A 23,446-nucleotide genomic window follows, 5' to 3' on the forward strand; every position below is an offset into this window, starting at 1 on the left:
GAAATGTTCCTGGGCCTCCTCTCTGGGAGGGCCCTGCAACTTTGTCTTCAGCAGAAATTTAAATCCTAGTTATTTTTCTGACTTGTGCAATGGAAGGATCAGGGATCTTTAGGGTTTTCTCTAGCACTAACTCTCCAACCTCCACTGCCTTAGGGGCTGTTGACGCTGTGTTATTTGACTCCTGACTGCTGAGCCTCTGCTGGGAGCTGAGGCAACACAGGTCAACCAGGCCCCACAACCTTGGAACTGTCTGCAACCCATGGTCCTGCCTTATGTGTGCATCCAGAAATGCCTGTCACCCTTCTCAGGCAATAAGAGTGATTCCAAGAAGGAAGAAACTGCAGTTTAACTTCGCTCTACCTCAGTCCCTGGGGTCGCAAAGAGTCAGACATGACTGAGCAACTGAACAGAACTGAACTGATGTTCTCTGACAATTCACAATCCTACGTGGCAGCCCATTTCATTAAAAGATGAACTCTGGGGGACTTCATTGGTGGTCCAGGGGTTAAGCATCCACCTTGCAATGCAGGGGATGCGGGTTTGATCCTTGGTCAGGGAACTAAGATCCTACACACCTCAGAGCAACTAAGCCTGCGGCTAGCTACCAAGCCCATGGGCTCCGGAGTGCCTGCGCCACAACTGGAGAATCTGGGCATCGCAATGAAAGACCCCTCAGGATGTAGCAAAGATCACTCGTGCTGCAGCTAAGACCCGATGCAGCCAAATATGTACATTCATTAATTTAGGAAAAGAAAAAAGAAATTAAAAAAAAGAAGAGCTCTGCCAGAAGGTTGTGTTTTGTGCTGCATTTAGTAGAAGTCCAGTGACTTCCACTATCAGGTGTTGGCAGTATACTGCCCCTTTCTCCTCTACTTCTCACATGAGGAGGGATAAGAAAAAATGGTGGAGAGATCATTTCTATTGGGCTTTCAATATAACTTGGGAACTTCCTTATAGATGCAATATATCACTATATCAATAGTGAAGTTATGCTGTGAAGGTCAGATGAGGCAAAGGAAGACGGCTGGGCTTCTCTGCCTTGAGTCCTGCTCACAAATTCTCTAACCAATGTTCTAGAATGAGATGACTAGGCTCCTCTCTGACCACCAGCAGAACTACCTTTAGTAGTAGTTCTGTTTAGATTTCCTTGGAGCAAGGGCACAGTTATATTTTGAAGCAGAGGAACTTTTTCTAATACATAATAATAATAACACTGACTAATATCTATTGGGCTTTTATAATGGCCCAGAGAATTTAACACAATATATGAATAAGTGGAGAGCTTATTATAGTCTGGGCTTCCCTGATGGCTCAGTTGGTAAAGAATCTGGGCCGCAATGCAGGAGACCTGGGTTCAATCCCTGGGTTGGGAAGATCCCCTGGAGAAGTGAATGGATACTCACTCCACTATTCTGGCCTGGAGAATTACATGGACTGTGTAGTTCATGGGGTCACAAAGAGTTGGACACAATTGAGTGACTTTCACTTTCACTTACTATAGTCTAATGAATACATTGAAAAGTAAGAGAGAAAGATATGAGAGAGACGTGAGCCTATACTAAGGCTATACTAAGGCGAGCCTATACTAAAGCTTGTGACCTGTGTTAAGTCACGAGTCTTTTTTGCCTTCTCAATTCTATATTTGAAAATCCTTTTGGAAAGTTTTGTTTCTGGAACAATTATGATCTCACTGGTGGCAACAAGACTGCAATTAGCTCATCATTCTTCTTCACTTTACATGTTGACATTAACTGGGAACTCTGTCTAATGTCAGATTTTGAGACTGTTACCAGTGTGTGTGTGTGTGTATGTGTGAGCATGAGTAAGATTGCCCCTGCCAGCCTCCAAGAATGAGTAAGAGGAATCACTCTGCCCAGCAAACATTGCTGGAGGCTTGCTGTTGGCCAGGTAAGGACCACCTTGGTCTAGCAGTGGTAGTGAGTGCCCCATACTGCAGATTCCAATTTAGAAGGTATTTTCTCTTAAAAAAAAAAAAGTGTTTATTTATTTATTTGGCTGTGCTGGGTCTTAGTTGTGGCATGAGAATTCTTAGTTATGGCATGTAAGATCTAGTTCCCCGACCAGGGATAGAACCCAGGCCCCTGCATGGGAGCACAGTCTTAGCCATTGGACCACCAGGGAAGTCCAGAAGGCATTTTCTTATAGAAACATGGATATAGAGGGTGGCTTAGTTATCAGACTAATGCCCAAAGCACATTTAGACTCATCAAAATGGTATTTGAGTGCCAGAGTCAACCTCTATTGTTATGTTAGAGAATGTTGCCTATGTATGTGTATGTGTGTGCACATGCGCGTTTGTGTATATACTGTGTCATTGGTAAGTGGTAATGGGAAATGGTAAAAAGTAATGCAAGGATGATAACAACATCATATTTTAGGAGCACCCTGAATTAACCAGGCACATCTTCATTGGATAACTTCTCCATTTAACCTCTAATATGGCAGAGAAACAAGCCTCACTTTGAGCAGGGGATATGTGCTTGGCACATTTATGTATGTTATCCCAATTTAATCTTCACTTTATTGTAAAAAAAAAACTCCATGAAGGAGGTGGAGTGAAGTTATAGCATATGTAGGCTTAGATTCTAGAGTCAATGAAAATTATAGAGTCAAAATTCACCCTGAATCACATATAAAAATATACACGGTTTGATTACAACTCTGAACAGTAATAAGTAAAGACATATGACACATGCAGTAATATGTCATCTTTTACAAAGAGTTCAACATAACATGTAATTTTAGAGATGAAGTTGCTGCACTTATTTGCAAGAGGTCATATATAAAAATAAATGCTGAAAACTTCCTAACTAAATACATAGACCTAGTCCAAATATTTGATTTTATTCGTTTATGCTCTACTGTATTATTACTCCAAATTTGTTAATAAGGAAGCTTAATTTAGAAAAGTTAAGTAACTTGTTCAAACAGATACAGCTGTTAAGTAGTAGAATTGAAGTTTGAATCTAGGTTTTTCTGACTCCAGGGCCTCTGCCTTCCTAAATGTATTCTGACTTCTAAATAATTGTCCAGCAAATGACTCTTTGAAGACTATTTATAAGTTAAGATTTACCTGAATTTATATGTAATATGTTACATATATCTGTACACATAAGTACATAGCTATGTGACTTGTACATGTATACCAGAAATTCATAAAAATAGAACACAGTAGGAATTGAATGAACCAATTCAAATGGACAAAGTTAAGAAATCCAGATGAACACTAGAAGAGGAATTAAGTAGTTATCTCTTAGTGAATACTCAGTGTTTACTGTCAATACCTGTAACTTTACTATATGTGCTAACAGTTTTCATTCAACACATGAAATTCCTGAGGCTGAAAGATGGTCATCGAATAGACGCAAAAGGCACTGAAGCACATGAGGTATAAATTTGGATCAGTATTGTATTTAAAGTCCTGGACATGTCAGATAAGCACATTTTTCATCCATTTGTCCATCCATCCATCCATCCATCCATCTGTCCATCCATCCTGCCAACCATCCATCCATCCAATAGAAGATGTACCATGTGCCAAGCACCATGGTCAAAAATTTCTGTATATTAAAAAAATAAAATACATCCTCCAATAATTCACAAATGTATCCTAGTTCCCAAATGCTAGAAATGATTCTTATTGAGTAAAAAGCTAGAAATGTATACCCTGCTCAAGGGCTTTTATGATATGCTACTTTGTGTTGTGAATTCATTACAAGTTATCATCTTTTCATTAACAAATCTCACCTGAATTATTCATATAGCATAGTTTTTTTTAACTGGCATATTTCTTCAAATGAATACAATAGTATTTCTTTCAAAATAGGAGTAAGCCAGACTTCATTAATTGGGGCAGAATATGGCTCCTGCACCATTAATTGAAGAGATTTTGCTTTCTATTTTATTTATAATCAATAGAGGCCAGTGCTTTGCAGTCTATAGGATCCTCATTTGATTACAAAATATACTGCCTTTGAGGTCAGACATTTCAGGGATGAACACCACTCACAGACATTCAGATGTGCTATGAATCACGTGGGTGTTGGAAGTGACACTGTCATTGTTACCTGTGGTGTTGAAGCCAAAGAGGAGAGGGCAAGACACAGCAAAGGACAGCACCCAGACAGCTGTGATCATGAGGGCCACACGTCGACAGGAGCTCTGTCCTGTGCCTTGCTGGTAGTGAACTGGCATGACCACAGCAGTGTACCTGTGAAAGGAAGGGGATCGAGAATAGATATGATAAGAAACTGTCAAAAGACAGGTTGAAAAAGGTTACTAGATAAATAATCAGGTTGATACATGCGGAAGGAGAAAAATAATTTGGTTGGATAAACTTAAGGGAGAAAGGGGTCTTTGAGTGAACACAGCAGAAAGATTGAGATAAGACAGATGAAGGACTCATTGAGGGAGGTGAGCAGAGAAAGGAAGAAAGAGTGGAAAGCATAGCATAGTGACACTGGGTTGTCAGCGAGCTCTTATATATACACGAGGGTATCAGGAATGCTGGTGGCCCAGCATATCCCAGCCTTGTATTCACACACCCTTACACCCTTAATCCTGAAGAGTCTAGGTGCTGGTTTGTGTGCCTTTATTTTCTTCCACAGTTTTCAGACAATAATGGAACTGTGCCCGAAGAGGATGTTTATCTCTGCTTGTATCCTAACATTAATTCTAACCCTTCAGTGACAACTATTCCAAGTAGCAGAGATTTTGTAAATAGAGATGAGTAATATCTAATGAAGGCTTATTTTAAAATCAACTTTTCATGCTGTCTTAGTCTGTTCAGACTGCTCTATCAAAAATACCACTGGGTGACTTAAACAATAATTATTTATTTTTCACAGTTCAGGAGATTGGGAAGTCCAGGATTAATGTGCTGGTAGGTTTGGTATCTGGTGTTAAACCCACTGCTTGGCTGGTGGGTAGCCATCTTCTTGCTGTGTTCTCCCCTCCCTGGTGGCTCAGAGGTTAAAGCATCTGCCCGCAATGTGGGAGACCTGGGTTTGATCCCTGGGTCGGGAAGATCCCCTGGAGAAGGAACTGGCAACCCACTCTAGTATTCTTGCCTGGAGGATCCCATGGACGGAGGAGCCTGGTGGGCTATAGTCCACGGGGTCTCAGAGTCGGACACGACTGAGCGACTACACTTCTCATGGTCGGAAGGGTGAGGCAAGCTCTCTGGAGTCTCTTTTATAAAGGCAAATCCCATTAATGAGGGTGGATTCCTAATCACCACCCAAAGGTTCCACTTCCTAGTACCATCACAGTGGTGGTTAGGATTTTAATATATGAATTTGGGGGTGGGGGATGTAAACATTCAGTCTACAGCACATGCTTTTACATGGTCAAAGCAGTTTTTTATTCTTATTAGATATTGTCTTTTTTGTGGTATCTCCACACACACATTTCCAGCTGCTTATTGGACTTACCTGCACAGTTGTTCCATGGTTGTCCCAAACTCAAACTATCTGAAATAGATCTTTCTGTTTCCCTACATTTCTTAATCTGGCTCCACTTCTTGCCTTTCTTCAAGATATCCATACCCAACACTCAGGCTTTTTGACATTTCTTTGGCCTTTCCTTATCATTTGCTCATCCATTCATTTAACCTTTCATTCATCCAGCATTTATTGGGTTCTTTACTATGTACCAGGCCTTATTCTGGAAATACCAAGATGTGCAAATGGGACAACAGTCTCTGTCCTTATTGAGCTTGGAGGTAAGTGGAGTGGATGGATGAAAAAAATATTAATATAAAATGAAAACTATCATGAAAGAATTAAGCTGGGTGACATGTTTAAGGGTAGAGGAGGATGTAAAGAAGGGGAAAACTGACACAAGATGGGAGGAAATGAGTGGGGTGAGGGAGCCAGCCATGAGGGAAGGCAGGAGAAAAGCATTTTAGGCAGAAGGACAGCAGGTCCTGTAAATTTATGCATTATAGTAACTTCCCCATTTATCCATGCACTTCTACCACCTTCCTCTGTGATGGCCACAGCCTCCTGGCTGGTTTCCTGTGCTAGGCTCCAAAATAGATTTCATTATGTCCTCCCCACCCCATGGCCCCTCAGCTGACAACTGTCTAAGATAGGCAGAATTCTAAGATGGTGTCCAAGGTTCATGCACTGTAGAACTAGCAGAACTCCTGTGACTAGACTACAAATCAACAGATTGAGTTAACCAAAAGGGAGATGATTCTGGGTGGCTGGGCCTAATCGGGTGAGCCTTTAAAAGGAACTCAGTACTTCCTGAGTAAGAGAGAGTCAAAGCATGAGAAATTATCCTCCTGGCCTTGAAGAGGCAACCTGCCGTGTTTGGGAAAAATCATTTGGCAGGGAACAGCACAAGGCCTACAGGAGCTGAGAACAGCCCCTGGTTGACAACCACTAAGAAAGTGGGTACCTCTGTCATAATTGCAAGCAACTGGATTCTACTGACTACCTGAATACATTTGAAAGATGAAAACACAAGTCAGCCTATAACCATTTTCAGCCTCGTGAGATCCTGAGCAGAGAACCTACACTGTGCACAGACTTTTAACCCATGAGATAAAAAATGAATATAGTTTAAGTCACTACATTTGTGATAATTTGTTGTATAGCAACAGAAAACAAATACTTGTCTTGCCAATTTGACCTCCTATGGGTCCTTGACACTTACTTATAACTCCAGCCATGTTAGCCATGTAACCCATGTTAGTGATTGGTAATCTTCAGTAGTCTTTATTCAATCCATTATCCCTTTTCCTTCCCCAGGTAGCTCATATTTTCTCTCCTTTAATCTCAGATCAGCTCTCAGTAACCATCCCAGTCCTTCCATCTTATGAAGACCTCTAACTCTAAATGTATAGCACTCCTCTGCCAATCAATCACACTGCTCTTCTGCATGCAGTGTCTTGCCTCACTAGTGAACTTACCTCATGGCTGGAGAGAGATAGACTCTGTATGATTTAAGCTACTTAATGGCTCAACTCGTCTTATAGCCTTGGTATTCCATATACGTCCTTGCACAAAGCAAGTAGTAAGAAGCTGTAGACTGATTGCCTCATGGATCCTGTAGGTATCCTACCCCAAAAGAGGACAATTCTAATTCTGTCCCAGCTCAAGGGATCTAATATATATAGCTGAGTCTACAAATGCTGAACATTTATTTATTTACTATTGAAGTATAGTTGATTTACAATGATGTGTTAATTTCAGGTGTATAGTAAAGTGACATATATATATTTGTGTGTTTGTGTGTGTGTGTGTGTGTATGGGCTTCCCAGGAGGTGCTAGTGGTAAAGAACCCCCCTGCCAATGAAGATGCATATTTAAGAGATGCATATTTGATCACTGGGTTGGGAAGATTCCCTGGAGGAGGGCCTGACAACCCACTCCAGTATATTTGCCTGGAGAATTCCATGGACAGAGGAGCCTGGCGGGCTATGGTCCATAGGGTCGCAAAGAGTTGGACACCACTGAAGCAACTTAGCATGCATATATATACACATGCACACTTTTTCAGATTCTTTTCCCATATAGGTTATTACAAAACATTGAGCATAGGTCCCTGTGCTACATAGTAGGTCCTTGTTGTTTATCTATTTTATATATAGTAGTGTGTATTTGCTATTCCCAAATTCCTAACTGATCCATCCGGCCCACCTTTCCCCTCTGGTAATCCTGTTTGTATTTTATGTCTGTGAGTCTGTTTCTGTTTTGTAAATAAGTCCATTTGTACCATTTTTTAGATTCCACATACAAGTGATATCATATGATATTTGTTTTTCTCTGTCTGACTTAGTATAATTATCTCTAGGTCCATCTATGTTGCTGTAAATAACATTGTTTCATTCATTTTTATGGCTGAGTAGTATTCCACTACGTATATGTACCACAGCTTCTTTATCCATTCATCTGTTGATGGACATTTATCTTGGCTATTGTAAATAGCACATGGGCTCAAATTTTCATTGTCCTCTCGGTGTTCAGGGAACCTGGAGGCCAGATGCAGAGCAGGAACCCCCTTAGCTCCTCTTGTGCACCTCAAGGCTTGGGGCTGAGGAAGGACAGATCCTGAGCTGGAGGGGGTGGGGCAGTGTTCCCCAATGCTCCAGCCACCTGACTCATCTCCCTCTTGTGTATCTGGCCTTAGAGTTCATGTGTTAACATTTGTGTCCCCAGATAGCCTTCCGAGTCAGGTCCGAGGGTGAAGATGGATGCAGACTTGATAGAACTTGGCGTTAGCACCCTGGCATGTGACAGAGGTGGTTCTTTCTCAAGAGGGAAAAACAGAGCCCTTATTTAGTAAGGTCAAATTTAGATCCCACCACCAACCCCAAGGACGGCCCATGATGGCCCAGTTTCCTTCTCCTGATGCACATACACTATAAATCCTCTCTTGAATCCCTAACTTGGAGATGAAGGAGCAGGCAAATAATTCGTGGCACTCCTCCAGGCTCTCACTTTGCTCAGGACTTCAGACCCTGCTGGGGCTTCAAGTCAAATACATCTACCGGGGCCTGGCCCTGAGCAGTGATCCCTTGAGGCACCTCAGAAGAGAGGCTGAGCCTTGAGTCCTGCAGCTGCCCTGGCGGAACACCTGCTGAGGGTCGGGAAGGAAAGGTAAGATGCACTTCCTGCCCTTCAGACCTGCAGCTGGACCCAGGCCTTCATTTACATAATTACCTTTGATGTAGAAGAACCTGACCATCCCATTCATTCAGTGATATGCTGCTAAATGCCTAAAAACTGGCTCTGCAGGTGAAAAAGAGCCTTAATTTATACCATTTGCCAATTTATGTGGTACAAATACTCCCACCATTGTCCATTTCAAGTTACACCAATGGGTTAGTAACTGCCTCAAAAAGCTCCTAAAGTTTTGCCATCAGCTCTCACTGGCCATTATGAACTGACTCCAAGCCCACCACTGATAGTTGCTCATTTTCCTAAATAGGCTTTAATGTTCAGCAACCTCTTGGAGGTTCTAATTTATTCAATGAGTCAGTAAGCGTAGGGAGCACTACCACTGAGTGATTACATGATGAAAACAACTTCCCATAGCTAGTGGTGGCGGAGGCCAGGTCTCTTCTGGCTGCCCCACTGCTTCTCCAGGGCATTGCAAATCTCTGAGGCCTTGTGGGGACTTCACAGGTGGTGCAGTGGTAAAGAATCTGCCTGCCAAGCAGGAGATGAGAGTTCAATCCCTGTGTCAGAAAGATCCCCTGGAGAAGGAAATGGCAATCCACTCCAGTATTCTTGCCTGGAAATCCCCTCCAGTATTCTTGCCTGGAAATCCCATGGACAGTGGAGCCTAGCTAGCAGCCTCAGTCCATGGGGTTTCAAAAAGTTGGGCACGTCTCAGTGACTGAGCACGCATACAGGAGGCCTTGTGGGGACAAGGGCTTCTTCAGGAAACATGGTATTGAAGGGGGCTTTGTACTTTGAGAGCAACCAGCTGCCTGGAACTGAGTTTCCCCAAGTAGCTTGATTCTATTAATTTTCTGCGGGTCCTGTTAAAATGCATATTTCAAGGCCACACCCTTGGATATTTGTTTTACTCCAGAAGTGCGTATTTTTAACAAGCAAGTGTATCTTTTGATTAGACAAGCTGGAGAAAGTCTGCATTGGGGAATATTTCTGTGTCAAAAACTCCTGTGAACTTGGGTTAGAAGTGAGAGATGAGACTACATCTTGCCATTGTTACATTAATATTTTTTCTTAATTTTAAAACATGATTAAACTTTTAGAATAAGTGACAATCCCCGCCCCCCCACCTCACCCCAATTTGCTTCCAGGGCTTTTCCTCCAGGAAGCTTGCCACAATGGGCTGAGACCCAGAGGCTGTTCCGGCATTGGCCACCGGAGGGCGCCAGAATGCAGCAAGAGCTCCTCCAGCGCGGTGGGGTGAGAAGTTCACGGCTCACCTGGGGGCTCTTCAGGCACCGTGGGGAGGTGGGGAGGGGAAGCTCGGGAGACACCCCTGGTTCCTGCAGCCCTGCAGGGATCCCGAATTCCCACTCAAGCAGACTGCTTAGCCTCTACTCTGCCCCCGAATCGATGGCAGATGACCGGCCTCAGGCCAAGGCAGGGCTGGGCGTGGGCCCGATGCCCTCCCCCGGCGCTTCCAGGTCCTCAGCCAAGCTCCCGTGCGCTGCGTGCGTGGTCCAGATTGCAGCGCGCATGGCCAGGCCCCCTCCCTTTGAGCTCTTAGCTTTCTGGGTCCTTGCTGTAGTGGCGGGAAAACTGGCGGTGTGCTCAGTCGTAAGTCAATGGGCGTTGGAAAACAGGCTGATTAGCGTCTGAATCCCACTTGGCCTGCCACTGAACTGTGGGGCCGTGGACCAGAGATATGACTTCGTTGAGACCCAGTTTCCTCATCTGCACAGTGGGGATAATGTTTCCGCCCGATAGGGCTGTTTTGGGCATTGAATGAGATGATATCTGAGAAGTTTTTTAGCACAATACCCAGTACCTTTTAAGCATTCAAAAAACAGTATTATTATTGTTGTCATTATTATTGTGCTAGCCCAGGGGATCTGTAACTGTTCATACCAATCAGTTTTGGGAAGGGGGTTGTCTGCACCTTATTCCTGATTATCAGGGAACGTTAAGTTTATTTACTTCTCAAACAAGTATATAGCACTTTCTCCGAGTCAAGCAACGGTTTGAAGTGCTCTACAAACCTTAACTCATTTGTTCTTCATAACAACCATTTTGCTATATCCCCACTAAATGGAAGGGCACTGAGGCCCAGGGAGGTTAATTGACTTATTCAAGGTCACACTGCTATGAACTGGTAAAAAAAAGGTGAAAGTGTTAGTTGCTCAGTCATGTCGACTCTTTGTGACCAGAACCCACCAGGCTCCTCTGTCCATGGGATTCTTCTGGCAAGAATACTGGATTGGGCTGCCATGCCCTCCAGCGGATCTTCCCAACCAAGGGATCAAACCCTGGCCTCCTACACTGTAGGCAGGGAAGCCTATGGAGTGGTAGAGCCAGGATTTCAAGCCAGGCAGCATGACTCAGAGCTAGGGGGCCCAGAGTGTGGCTAAGCCTCTGAGAATGGCAGTGAGATGGAGGAGAAAGAGGATGCCTGGGTCTGTCCTCCTTCACCTACCAGCTGTGAGATCTGGGCAAGCTTACCTGTGCAGTCTAAGCTTAAGACTCTTTACTTGCAGAATGCAGATAATACACCTGCCTTGCTGGGGTGTTGTGAGGGTCAGCATAATGACAGGCTCTTGGTACCTGGCTCATAATACATGCCAAAGAAACAGTAGCTATTGGGTTGGCCAAAAAGTTCATGTGATTTTTCCTTAAGATGGTATGGAAAAATCTGAATGCACTTTTTGGCCAACACAGTATTTCCACTGCTATTGCTTTTAGATTCACTCATGTTAGGATCAGCAGAGCGGTAGCCAGGACACTGAAGACAAAGGAGATGTGCCTGATTTACTCCCAGGAAATGGCACCTAGAAAGTTGGGGGCCAGCCTGGCCAGAGGCCCCTCCCTCTGAGCCCCATCATCACCTCCAACAATGAAGGGGCCACTTGTTGGCACAGACAGAGGGGTGGTGTGGGAATCGGGAGATTCAGGTTCTAGGCTCAGACCTAAGAGGCTGTGGGACCCCGGCAAGCTTTTAACTCATTACTGCACCAACAAGTTAAACTCTTACTGTCCCTCTGACTTCCAATTCTGTTACTGTGGTTCGTGGGGTTGCCACTTTACTGAAGGTCTCAGGTCCTCACAGAAATTTGACCTCGGCCTGGAGCCCTGTCGGCCGGTGGGAGGTGTGTGTGTGGGAACTGAGGCGGGTGCGTCCTGAGAACGCTACCGCAGGGGAGGCCGGAGGCTGGGTCGGGAGGGAGGGCGTGAGTCTGACTCCCCGCCTGGGTTTAATGAGCCCCCGAGCTCTGTGAGTGCTGCTTTTCACCACCTTTTATTTGGTCAGACAGGGGGCTCAATAAATCTTTAGTTCTGTGGACTCCCCTCGTGGAATTGTTGAAGGAGAAAGCTTTTTGCAAATGACTGGAAAGCCCGTTGCAAATATAAAGTGCTTATTTAGATGCAAACTAAAAAATCCAAGGTGCCTGTGACTCATCCGGTACCTATTGTGCTTGCTGCAAAGACTCGGAGGCTTGCCTGTGTGATGGGTGCCATTTGAGAGCCACTTAAAGAACTCCCTGGTGAATGAATTTGGTTGCATTATTCCCGGGATCGTTGCGGAGGACCCGTATTCTCACCGCTCGCTCAGATCTTGTCCTCCTCATTTGACACTTTCTCAGCCCTCTCCCCGAGTTAGCTCTGACCCAGGGTGCGGCGGGAGGGGTTGGCCCACTGGGAGGCAAGGAGCCAAGGGAGGGGGGATCTGGGGGTGGTGTTCACTCACTCTGCTTTTTAGAAAAGAAAAGGCAGCATTAATGCCAGCATCCAGAGCTATGCCTGAGAATCTAATGACAATAGTATTACTTGCTTTCAAAAACCCTTTTATCATTTCCTTTTCTTTTCTATCTCCTACTACCCTGTTATTACAGATCAGGGCTTCATGACCAAAAAATGCTGAATCCATTTGGTCAGGTTTGTCAGATGGGTGACTAGCATTGTGTGAAGACCAAAGGTCTGCATGAATGATTGCATTTTTAATGAATTGACTGGCTATTTGGCATCCCATGAACAGAATTTAATGCTGTGTACTGCAAACTGCTGTGAAGGATAATAGAGAGAGCTTTTCCAAGGCCTATTTTCAGTCCTAGAAGAGGGAGGAGGCTACATTTTAAGGTTGGTGAGGGTTGGTTCCTTTAGACCTACAAGCCAAGAGGGGAGCATCCTTGTCCATTGGGATGTAAGATAGGAACTTGTCCCTCAGGTTGCAGGTTGGTGAGTGCTGCGCATTCTGGGAATTCTTCCTGTATGAGACAGAAGCCAATTCAAAGTTTGCTCTTGTTGGTTGTGTCTTAAGTGGTGCAAGTAGAAGTGTGCGTTAAGCATGGCAGCTGCCAGCAAAATGGTGCTTTTGTGCAAGTTACAAAAAGATACCCTCTCCTGACTGGTGAGTTGTAAAAAAGTACCCTCTCTTGGTCTACTCAAGGTTTGGGAATGAAGCCCTGGCTGAATTCAGTTCCTACACTCCAGCCACAACCTCACCTGCCAGCCGCATGCATGAGAGTGTGTGCGGGTGGAGTGTATAGTTCAGCTGCTCAGTCGTGTCCGACTATTTGTGACCCCATGGACTGCAGAACTCCAGGCCTCCCTGTCCATCACCAACTCCCAGAGTTTACTCAAACTCATGTCCATTGAGTAGGTGATGCCATCCAACCATCTCATCCTCTGTTGTCCCCTTCTCCTCCTGCCCTCAATCTTTCACAGAATCAGGGTCTTTTCAAAGGAGTCAGTTCTTCATATCAGGTGGCCAGAGTATTGGAGTTTCAGCTTCAGCATCAGTCCTTCCAATGAATATTCAGGACTGATTTCCTTTAGGATGGACTGGTTGGATCTCCTTGCAATCCAAGGGACTTTCAAGAGTCTTCTCCAACATCACAATTCAAAAGTATCAATTCTTTGGTGCTCAGCTTTCTTTATAGTCCAACTCTCACATCCATACAATAACTACTGGAAAAACCATAGCCTTGATTAGACAGACCTTTGTTGGCAAAGTAATGTCTCTGCTTTTTAATATGCTATTCAGGTTGGTCATAGCTTTTCTTCCAAAGAGCAAGCGTCTTTTGATTTCATGGCTACAGTCACCATCTGCAGTTATTTTGGAACCCAAGAAAATAAAGTCTTGCACTGTTTCCATTGTTTCCCTATCTATTTGCCATGAGTGATGGAACTGGATGCCATGATCTTGGTTTTCTGAATGTTGATTTCTAAGCCAACTTTTTCATTCTCTTCTTTCACTTTCAGCAAGAGGCTCTTTAGTTCTTCTTCACTTTCTGCCATAAGGGTGGTGTCATCTGCATATCTGAGGTTATTGATATTTCTCTTGGCAATCTTGATTCCAACTTGTGCTTCATCTAGTCCAGCATTTCTCATGATGTAATCTGCATATAAGTTAAATAAGCAGGATGACAAGATACAGCCTTGACATACTCCTTTCCTGATTTGGAACCAGTCTATTGTTCCATGTTCAGTTCTATCTGTTCTTCTTGACCTGCATACAGATTTCTCAAGAGGCAGGTCAGGTGGTCTGGTATTCCCATCTCTTTCAGAATTTTCCATAGTTTATTGTGATCCACACAGTCAAAGGCTTTGGTGTAGTCAATAAAACAGAAATAGATGTTTTTTTCTGGAACTCTCTTGCTTTTTCAATGATCCAATAGATGTTGGCAATTTGATCTCTGGTTCTTCTGCCTTTTCGAAATCCAGCTTGAACATCTGGAAGTTCACGGTTCATGTACTGTTGAAGCCTGGCTTGGAGAATTTTGAGCATTACTTTACTAGCATGTGAGATGAGAGCAATTGTGCTATAGTTTAAGCAGTCTTTGGCATTGCCTTTCTTTGGGGTTGGGATGAAAACTGACTTTTTCCAGTCAGTCACTGCTGAATTTTCCAAATTTGCTGGGATATTGAGTGCAGCACTTTCACAGCATCATCTTTTAGGATTTGAAATAGCTCAACTGGAATTCCATCACCTCCGCTAGCTTTGTTCATAGTGATGCTTCCTAAGGCCCACTTGACTTCGCATTCCAGGAGTGTTTAGGCACACCCTCAAAGATGGGAGAGGGTAGGGTTGGAACTAGAAGGCTGGGAGGGGGCTGGCCCAAAGCCTGTCCTAGGAACTCTCTTTATGCAGCTCTTCCCTCACTCCTCCAAGGCTGATCTAATTCTATTCTCATGTCCTCTCTGAAGGTGCATATTTGTGGTGTACACATTGGCTATCCTCAGGCAGGGCTCCCTGAATCCAGTTTAATATTCCTTGTTCAAGGCTCTGAAATAGGTACAGCAGGGATATTCACGGCTGATGAGGAGCTAGGATGGTATAATTGTTGGGTGGTGGAGGTAGCAATGTAGCAAACCAAACATAGTCCATTATTTCTGTAAATCATATATTTCTGAAAACATGTACTAAATGTCCAGAAATCACACAAAAGGCGTGGATGCTATGGGAGGAATTCTTTTCTCAGAGAGCTAAAAATATTATAAAATCCCTAACAATCCCTTTACTTTTTAACAGCTTTATCAAGATATAATTCACATACCACACAATTCATCTAAGTATAAAATTAATGTGGGTTTTTTGGTATGTTTACAGAGTTATACAACTGTTCCCCTTTATTTTTTTAATACATTCTTTAATGGTATTAGTTTTAGCATTATGGACACATTCTTTGATTTTCTTTCTCAGCATAGCTAGTCAAGTAATGAATGTCAAATGATAGCCAATCAAATGATAAAAGTCAAGATCGTTGAGTTGGCTGGTTGGTTTGCAGTATCCCCAGAGGGTTGGGTTTTCATGTCCAGTCACTGGTTACACACATGCAGGGAAGTTTAGGGCAGAACTCTGGGTCATGTGAATGTCACACCTGGGGCTGTGAGGAGGGCCTGCATCAGGATTCCTGCAAAGGCAGCCTGGCGATGCCACAACATGTTTACAGAGGAAGCACCATGGGAGGTCAGGGGTGGCTGAATTAAGCTGTAGACAGTTTGGAAGGGCCTCACAGCAAAGGGGACTGGTGTGATCAGCCTTGGAGCATAAGAGAGCCAGAGGGCAACCTGGAAAGAGATGAGATTGCAAAGGTGGAGCGAGGCCATATTGTGGAAAACTTTGAATCTTAGACTGGGGTGGTAACTTCAATTTTTATTCCTCAGGCCAAGGAGACTGAAGGGTTTGAGTAGGGCAGTGGACATTCGGGCTCCAATTCTGGGGGAATAATTCTGAGAGTGGTTGAAGGGCCAGTTAGGAAGCAGTGGCAGAAGTTCAGGCAGGAGGTCATAGGAGCCTAAAAGAAGCAGGTGAGGTAAGAAAGGAAACGGGACATATTTAGAAAACGTTTCAGAGATAAGAGTCTATAAGCACTGATTGTTTAGCTACCTCAGTGTATCTAAACAAGGAGATGAGGAAGAGAAAGGGGCTGAACAAAATCCAAGACTCCAGAAGAATGATGTTGCCAGTAAGAGATCGTCAAGTCAAGACGGTTTGCTGCTTTGATGGTTTGGTTTTTAACATTTCACCTCATAGGAGCCAGTGGTATATCCAGATAGTAATGTGGTCTGGATATCAGATTAGAGGTGAGGTTGGAGATTTGAGGAGGCTTAGCACAAAGCCTGTGATTATTATCTTGGGAATCAGATAGACATGAATTCAAATCCTGGCACTGCTTCATATTAGCTGTGTGGCTTGGGAAAACGTCTTCATTATTCCAAGAAGCTGGAAATGAAGCTAATAATATTACCTAAGGGTTATTGTATCACCGCCACAGTGGACATGAGTTTTAGTAAGCTCCGGGAGTTGGTGATGGATAGGGAAGCCTGGCATGCTGAAGTCCAGGGGGTCGCAAAGAGTTGAACAAGACTGAGCGACTGAACTGACTGACTGAAGGGTTGTTGTGAAAAGGAAATGGGTTAAGGTTTTGACATGCCTTAGCACCATGTGGTAAATTCTCAGTAGATGGCAGATTTTATTTGGGGTCACCCATTGAAGCTATGGAGTGGATGGATAGAATTCTGGGAGAAAGAGTGTAGGAAGAAAAGAGGTGGATGAGGAGCAGGAGAAGGGGAGATGGAGGCTCTTGACCAGCCACAGAGGCCACAAGCTGGAAAGTGATCTCCTTTTTCCAGGGTGCTCCCTGGGTCTGGAGATGTCCATGGGAGCCATGACAAATGTGACTCAGGATGGAGGAAGGGAGAGAGGAGAGGAAACATAAAGAGAAGGGAAGAGAGGAGCAGAGCACCCCAGAGCTGGGGCAGGACACGCTTAGGGCTAGAAAGTGATGCTATTCTGATGGAATATACACAGGCTCAAGTCAAAATCATAGAAGTCCACTCCAGTGACCAAAAAGCAATTCTAAAAAACATCATTCTTGTTTTTCTTAAACTCGATGAGGGAAATAAATATTTAACAAACAGGTCATGACCACATTTTCTGCAGTTACCTTTCTCCCTCATCCACTCCTCTCTCCGTCCTCAGAAATGCTCCCAAACTTTTCTCTCTGCTCTCTGTCTTTTGCCCCTGGCCCCTTTGTCTCTCTCCCTTTACCAAAACCAAACACAATAGCAACAGGAACATTTTCTCCTAATCTCACCTCCCTGTCTCTCTGCTTTCTCCCTACAAAAAAAATTAAGATTCATAAAAGCCTCAAGGATGGTGGAAAAGCAAAACCAGAATCCTCCTTAGGGATCTGGGGGAAAGGAAAACTTCCACATTAGTTATTTCTCTCCTATCACAGGAGTTTCATCTCACCTACAAACCATCGTTTAAAAGAAAAAGAGAGAAAAGAAAATGTCCCAGTGTTAAACTGCACTTCACAATGACCCCAGTGCCCTAGATGCTGAGCCTGTGCCTTGAACACATCAAGGGCAGCTTCCCAAGGTGGGGTCCCTTACCATCTGACCTAGGAACCTCTCTCCTAAGCCTGGAAGGAAAGCCCAGCCTTACCTGTCAATGCTGATGGCACAGAGGTTCAGGATGCTGGCTGTGCACATCATGACATCCAGAGTGACGAAAACATCGCAGCAAACTCGGCTGAAATTCCAGACCCCACCTGTCACCTGGGCAAGGATGACAAGGATGTTAGTGTTTCCTCCCAGCAAAGGGACAGCAACCCAGTCGACTCTATTGCCTTCCCTGGGCTGTCTGTCCTGCACAGATGGAGACACGCCCTCCCTGTGGGTACTGCCTCATCACCAAGGGCAGGCAGATCTCGAGCGAATGTCAGGGTGCCCAAGATTGCTTGCCTGAGAAAGAATAAATTGGTGGAATGTCAGTATTGAAATGGATATTCTGAATCAAATATTCCAGCATTTCTCAAAGTGCAGTCCACAGTGGGGTGTTCATTAAAGATGTAGATTTCTGAACCCTTTCCTGGACCAACTGAGTCACAGTGTCTGGACCCATGAATCATCTTTTTAAAATGAACACCGCCCCCCCACCCCCACCAAAACACCAAGATTTGTGAATCACTGATCTGTTTCAAATAAAGAATCTCTTGATGAAAGTGAAAGAGGGGAGTGAAAAAGCTGGCTTAAAACTCAACATTCCAAAAACAAAGATCATAGCAACTGGTCTCATCACTTCATGGCAAATAGATGGGGAAACAATGGAAACGGTGCAAGACTTTATTTTCTTTGGCTCCAAAATAACTGCAGATGGTGATTGCAGCCATGAAATAAAAAATCGCTTGCTCTTTGGAAGAAAAGCTATGACCAACCTGAACAGCATATTAAAAAGCAGAGACATTACTTTGCCAACAAAGGTCTGTCTAATCAAGGCTATGGTTTTTCCAGTAGTTATGTATGGATGTGAGAGTTGGACTATAAACAAAGCTGAGCACCAAAGAACTGATGCTTTTGAACTCTGATGTTGTATAAGACTCTTTAGAGTCCCTTGGACTGCAAGGAGATCCAACCAGTCCATCCTAAAGGAAATCAGTCCTGAGTATTCATTGGAAGGACTGATGCTGAAGCTGAAACTCCGATACTTTGGTCACCTGATGCGAAGAACTGACTCATTGGAAAAGACCCTGATGCTGGGAACGATTGAAGGTAGGAGGAGAAGGGGACAACAGAGGTTGACATGGTTGGATGGCATCACCGACTTGATGGACGTGAGTTTGAGTAAACTCTGGGAGCTGGTGATGGACAGGGAGGCCTGGTGTGCTGCAGTCCATGGGGTCACAAAGAGTCAGAAACAACTGAGCAACTGAACTGAACTGATCTGGTTCAAACTCAGGAGGCAGCTAAAGCTCATTGTGGTTAAGTGATGTGCCCATAGATGCACAGCTCGTGGTAAAAGAGCTTGGGTGACTGCCAAATGTGTGCACTGTGCCAAGACTACCTCTTCGAAGCCCTCCACCCAGTGGAGAGCTCACCCTTTTCAGGAAATAAACCGAGAACACATTTTTCATAAACCTTCCCTCCACAATGAAAGTCTGTCTGGCTTCTAATTTTAAAGCTTGGAAGCTTTAACAGCATCTGTAAGAGCCTATGTAAAATCAGTCTGTGCCAGTGCGCCCGCCTTCATCACCGTGGTCCTGCTCACCAAGATGTGGGGGGAAAGGTGTGTCCAGGGCATTGGAAAGGGGCCCAGATCCTCTTCACTACTCACAGAGTCAGAGAAGATGGTTCTGACCTCATGCATATACACACGTGTTCCGAGCTCCATAACTCTTCCAAGTAACATATATAAATAAGTCAGGAATTTAGATGATTTCTGTTATATTCTAGCACCTTTCTATTTTATAATTTTTTTTTTTTTTTTTTACATAACCTAATTGAGCCAGAGAGATATGTCAGGGAGACTGTCACTTATATGCACAAATGCCACTCTTGGGGCTGGAGGCTTTTTGCTTTTGCCAGCTTCCAGCCACTGGGGCTGCCACTCTTGGGCACCATGGGTCTCAAGGGGAAACCTGTGAAGCTGGCCCCCTAGGCTTAGCTGGGTGTTCATGATAGCTCTGCTGGCAGGCCAAATGGCTATTAAGAGAAAGGGGAGTGAAACATAGATTCAGTAGCCTCTGAAGTAGCTTCTCAAGGAAAAAACTGCAAACAGTAGTACATGAAAATGCTGTTGTTCCTCTAATTCTTCTCATCCAAAAGTCTTGTTATATCACCAGACCACTTCACTGGATATCCTTGTTTTATGGCGTTAATGCATGTTCCTGAAAGGGTCTCTCTCTTTCCCCTCCACTAATAACTTTTCCCCATAGAATTATTTCCTTTTCAGCATTTGATCTTTTCCCTATATTTGGTTATCTCCAGGCTATTGTACGAGAAACTCTGACCAAAAGTATTTTAAGAGCAACAATGAAAAGTTCAAACTAGTGATGAAGTCATCATTTTTTGTTCATTTAGTTGTGGATTTACTTTCTCTTAGTCCAGTCATTTGGTACTATGTAAATAAAAGCCTAATAATGAATATATAGGAATTCTGAATGAAAAATTTTTTAAAGGGACATGTGTTTAAGGCAGCCAGGAGAATAGAAGAGGGTTTTGCTCAGTTCACAGGACAGTTCTATGCTGTAAAAGCTTCTTGCAAAAGGTGAAATTTGTATGTAGTAGTGTGTTAGTCACTCAGTTGTGTCTGACTCTTTGTGACTCTGTGGATTGTAGCCTGCCAGGCTCCTCTGTCCATGGCATTCTCCAGGCAAGAATTCCGGAGTGGGTTGCCATACCCTCTTCCAGGGGATCTTCCCAATCGGGGGTCAAACCCGCAGGCAGAATCTGCATTGCAGGCAGATTCTTTACTGTCTGAGCCACCGGGGAAATTTGTATGCTACATCTCTTTTAACATCTCTTTGTATGCTAATGTCTTTATGTAACTTAAATTGGGGAAAACCATTTTTTTTTTTTTTTTTTGGTGAAATTGTGAGTGCCTGTTTGTTTATGTGTGTTGGGGGACTGTGTAAGTGAGAGAGGATCATTAGAACAGTAGCCAACCCCAGGCTTACTGGATGTCCTGTTTATTCATTTGTTTATTCATTCATTCATCCATAACTCAAGTACCTGCAAAACTCCTATTAGTTCATTGGAGGAGGGTATATTATGTGTTTTTTCAAAAAAGTTCTTCAGGCCCCATCCTTGTAGAGAACTGAAGAAGCAAGGCATTCTAAATAAAATAGAGATCATCATGAGATCCTAATATCATTAATAAAAGTTAACATTTATTGAGAACTCAGCCTATGTGGGTCACCAATCCACGTGACCCATTGCAGAAATTTCTGTAACTTTGAAACTTGATCCCTGAGTTGTTTTTCTTTTTTTTTTTTTAAGCTGTATGTGCTCTCAAAGCTTTTTGAGGACAAATTATACACTTATTTGATAGGAGATTAAATGACTGCTACTTAATCAATCTGATAGGAGCAAGGAGTTTTTCTTGTTTGCTGCTGCATCCCTCTCCTAGAGGAATCCCAGCCTGCAAATATATTCTGACAGGATGAACGGTCTCTGACATAATCTGTGTTAATACTAACAGTTACATACATGGCCTCTGTGGCTGGTTATTGTCCTGTGAGAGAGGACTGTTGTTATCTTCATTGATGAGAAAGAGACTAATGTTTGAAGAGGTGCAGCACCTTGGCCCAGGAAGGCATGGCTTGTTACACATCGCTGTATGGGGGTGTCAGGTGAGGAGGGGGCAGCTGTTGGAAAGGGTTGGAAGTCGTGGACACAAGGAGGAAGAGAAAATCGCATGCTCATCAGGGAATTTTGTGGGACGGACCACATCACCCCCCTTCCAGGGAATGGGAGACCTTCTGATTGCTTGCATCCCAGGGTTGCAGAAAAACAGTGCAAAACAGTGGGGGCCCGCTGACTTTGGAGCTAGTGAAAGTACATACCTGGCCAGTCCCTGGTCTCTGGAGCTCCTCAGGGCCAAAGCCCTCAAGCCGTCCTCTGGCTTCCAGGCCCCCACTGTGCTACCCCCTTCTGGCTCTCCTCTCCTCCCGTCTCCAACTCTGCCAGCAAAATACTCACTCTCCCCTTGATCTCGGCTCATTGTCAAGAGGAAAACAACCTGATTAGCTATTTAAGTAATTCCCACTAAGGTGCCATCACTTGGCCTTCTCTGGAGCTTGCTCGTCAAGATGTGTCTCTAATTGGTGGTATGTATAATGAAACTACCTTTATTTTTTAAAATTGAGTCCTCCGCACCAAGTAAATAATAGTGAACAATCAATAACAGCCGAAAACATGCTACGTAACTCTCACAGCAACCCAATGAGGTAAATATTCTTTCCAATTTATCGATAAAGAAATGGGAGTCTGAGAGGGGTTGAATAATTTGCCGAAGGACACATAGCTAGTAAAAGTAGCTGGAATCTCAAACCCTAATGTTAACCGTTACTCTGTGTTGCCTCTCAGAGGTCAGCACCTTGACACGCTGCTTCTGAGACGTATACAATTTAGCTCCATTTTCATATCACAGGAGGAGGAAGACTTGGCCTTGGTCCATCCATCCACCCACGCGTCCGGTGTTTATTGAGGGCCCATTATGGGGCTGACGCTTTGCTGAGATGGGTGTACTGAAATGAATTAAACTTGTGAGATATTAAACTGTATTGTGAGGCCAGAATATAGTGCGTGTGCGGGGTGGGGGGTGGCGGGGGGTGGCGGGGGAGCGGGAAGTCATGTGTGAATCGGAAGGGGTGAACTGAAGGCCCAGGAGAGGCACACTTAGAAAATATCTATGATAAGTGCTGACAGTTAGATGAGTACAGTGTTGGGAGAAAATGGAAGGTAAAGTGATTTTTGAAATTAAAGCAGGAGAAAAGCAGAAAAAAGAAATCTGATTGATTTAAGGCTTTTTGAGATGTGATTCTACCTTTCCCCTAAATTTTAATGAATAACTCACTTCAGAATTAAACAGCAGCCAGGTGGTGTTACTCTCACTTGCTAATGAATCTAACTGACTCCCTTTGGCAATACAGAAGGCGGGGGAGCAGGAGAGTGTCTTCAGGTACTGAAGTTGGCTATTGATTTTCAACAGGCACAGCCTACGGCAGCATTTCCCAAATTTACTGATAAGGCAGCATTTTCCAAATCACCTGAGGCTCTTGTTAAAATGATTTTTAGGCCCCATTCAGGATAATAAATACCTCTAGTGATTCATGCTGCCTGGGAGGTTTGGGAAATACTGGTCCACAGGATGTTGTGGGAGGGCGGGGCATGACTTTATCTTCCGAAATGGTAATCCCTAAAGATTATATGTGTATATATGTCCCTAAAGAATATATGTATAATATACGATTATATTTGTGTGTATAACAAAATCACTTTGCTATACAGCAAAATTTAACACAACATTATAAATCAACTATATTTTAATAAAACAAAAAATATTAAAAGAAAAAGAAATGATTGTCCTAGGGCTCTTGAAGCGTCCTTTATCCCTTGGGTGCTTTTGACCTTATAGTTCTTTGTCAGAAGAGTGTTTTAAATGCATAAAATAAAATACAATGAATCACAAAGGAAACCAATTATATCAAACTGTAGTTACAAATTTTAAAAAAATATATGTGATTCTTTAATAATGCATTAAATGACAAGACCTAGGTGCAGGCCACAAATTCCTATAGTTTCAAAGTACTGATGAGTGTAAATGCTATTTTGGTGTCTGTAAAAACTGTAATGCGATTTGAAAATATAAACATCTGTGATTTCTACTGGTGACACAAAGGATTTCTTCTGCTGTGGGTTGATGCTGACATTCATAATTGAAGGAAATGCTTAATTTTGGTTTAGTGAAAATAAAGAAGTAATTTTATTTATATCCAAGTTGATGGACTCCC

At 43.6% G+C, this 23,446-nt stretch overlaps 1 protein-coding gene across 2 annotated transcripts in view; it reads right to left on the reverse strand.

The window, feature by feature from the left end:
- The window catches only part of DRD3 (dopamine receptor D3), a 42,678-nt gene that overhangs the window by 13,453 nt on the left and 5,779 nt on the right, over positions 1–23,446 (reverse strand). For both annotated transcript variants that reach the window (XM_065943146.1, XM_065943144.1), the window contains exons 2-3: positions 17,599–17,711; positions 4,089–4,231 (exon numbers count right to left, since the gene is read on the reverse strand). In XM_065943146.1, the coding sequence (XP_065799218.1) occupies positions 4,089–4,231; positions 17,599–17,711 (256 nt within the window). The remainder of the gene's footprint in view (positions 1–4,088; positions 4,232–17,598; positions 17,712–23,446) is intronic.

The sequence above is a fragment of the Muntiacus reevesi genome, chromosome 8 (genome assembly GCF_963930625.1).
Source record: "Muntiacus reevesi chromosome 8, mMunRee1.1, whole genome shotgun sequence".
NCBI classification, from domain to species: Eukaryota; Metazoa; Chordata; class Mammalia; order Artiodactyla; family Cervidae; genus Muntiacus; species Muntiacus reevesi.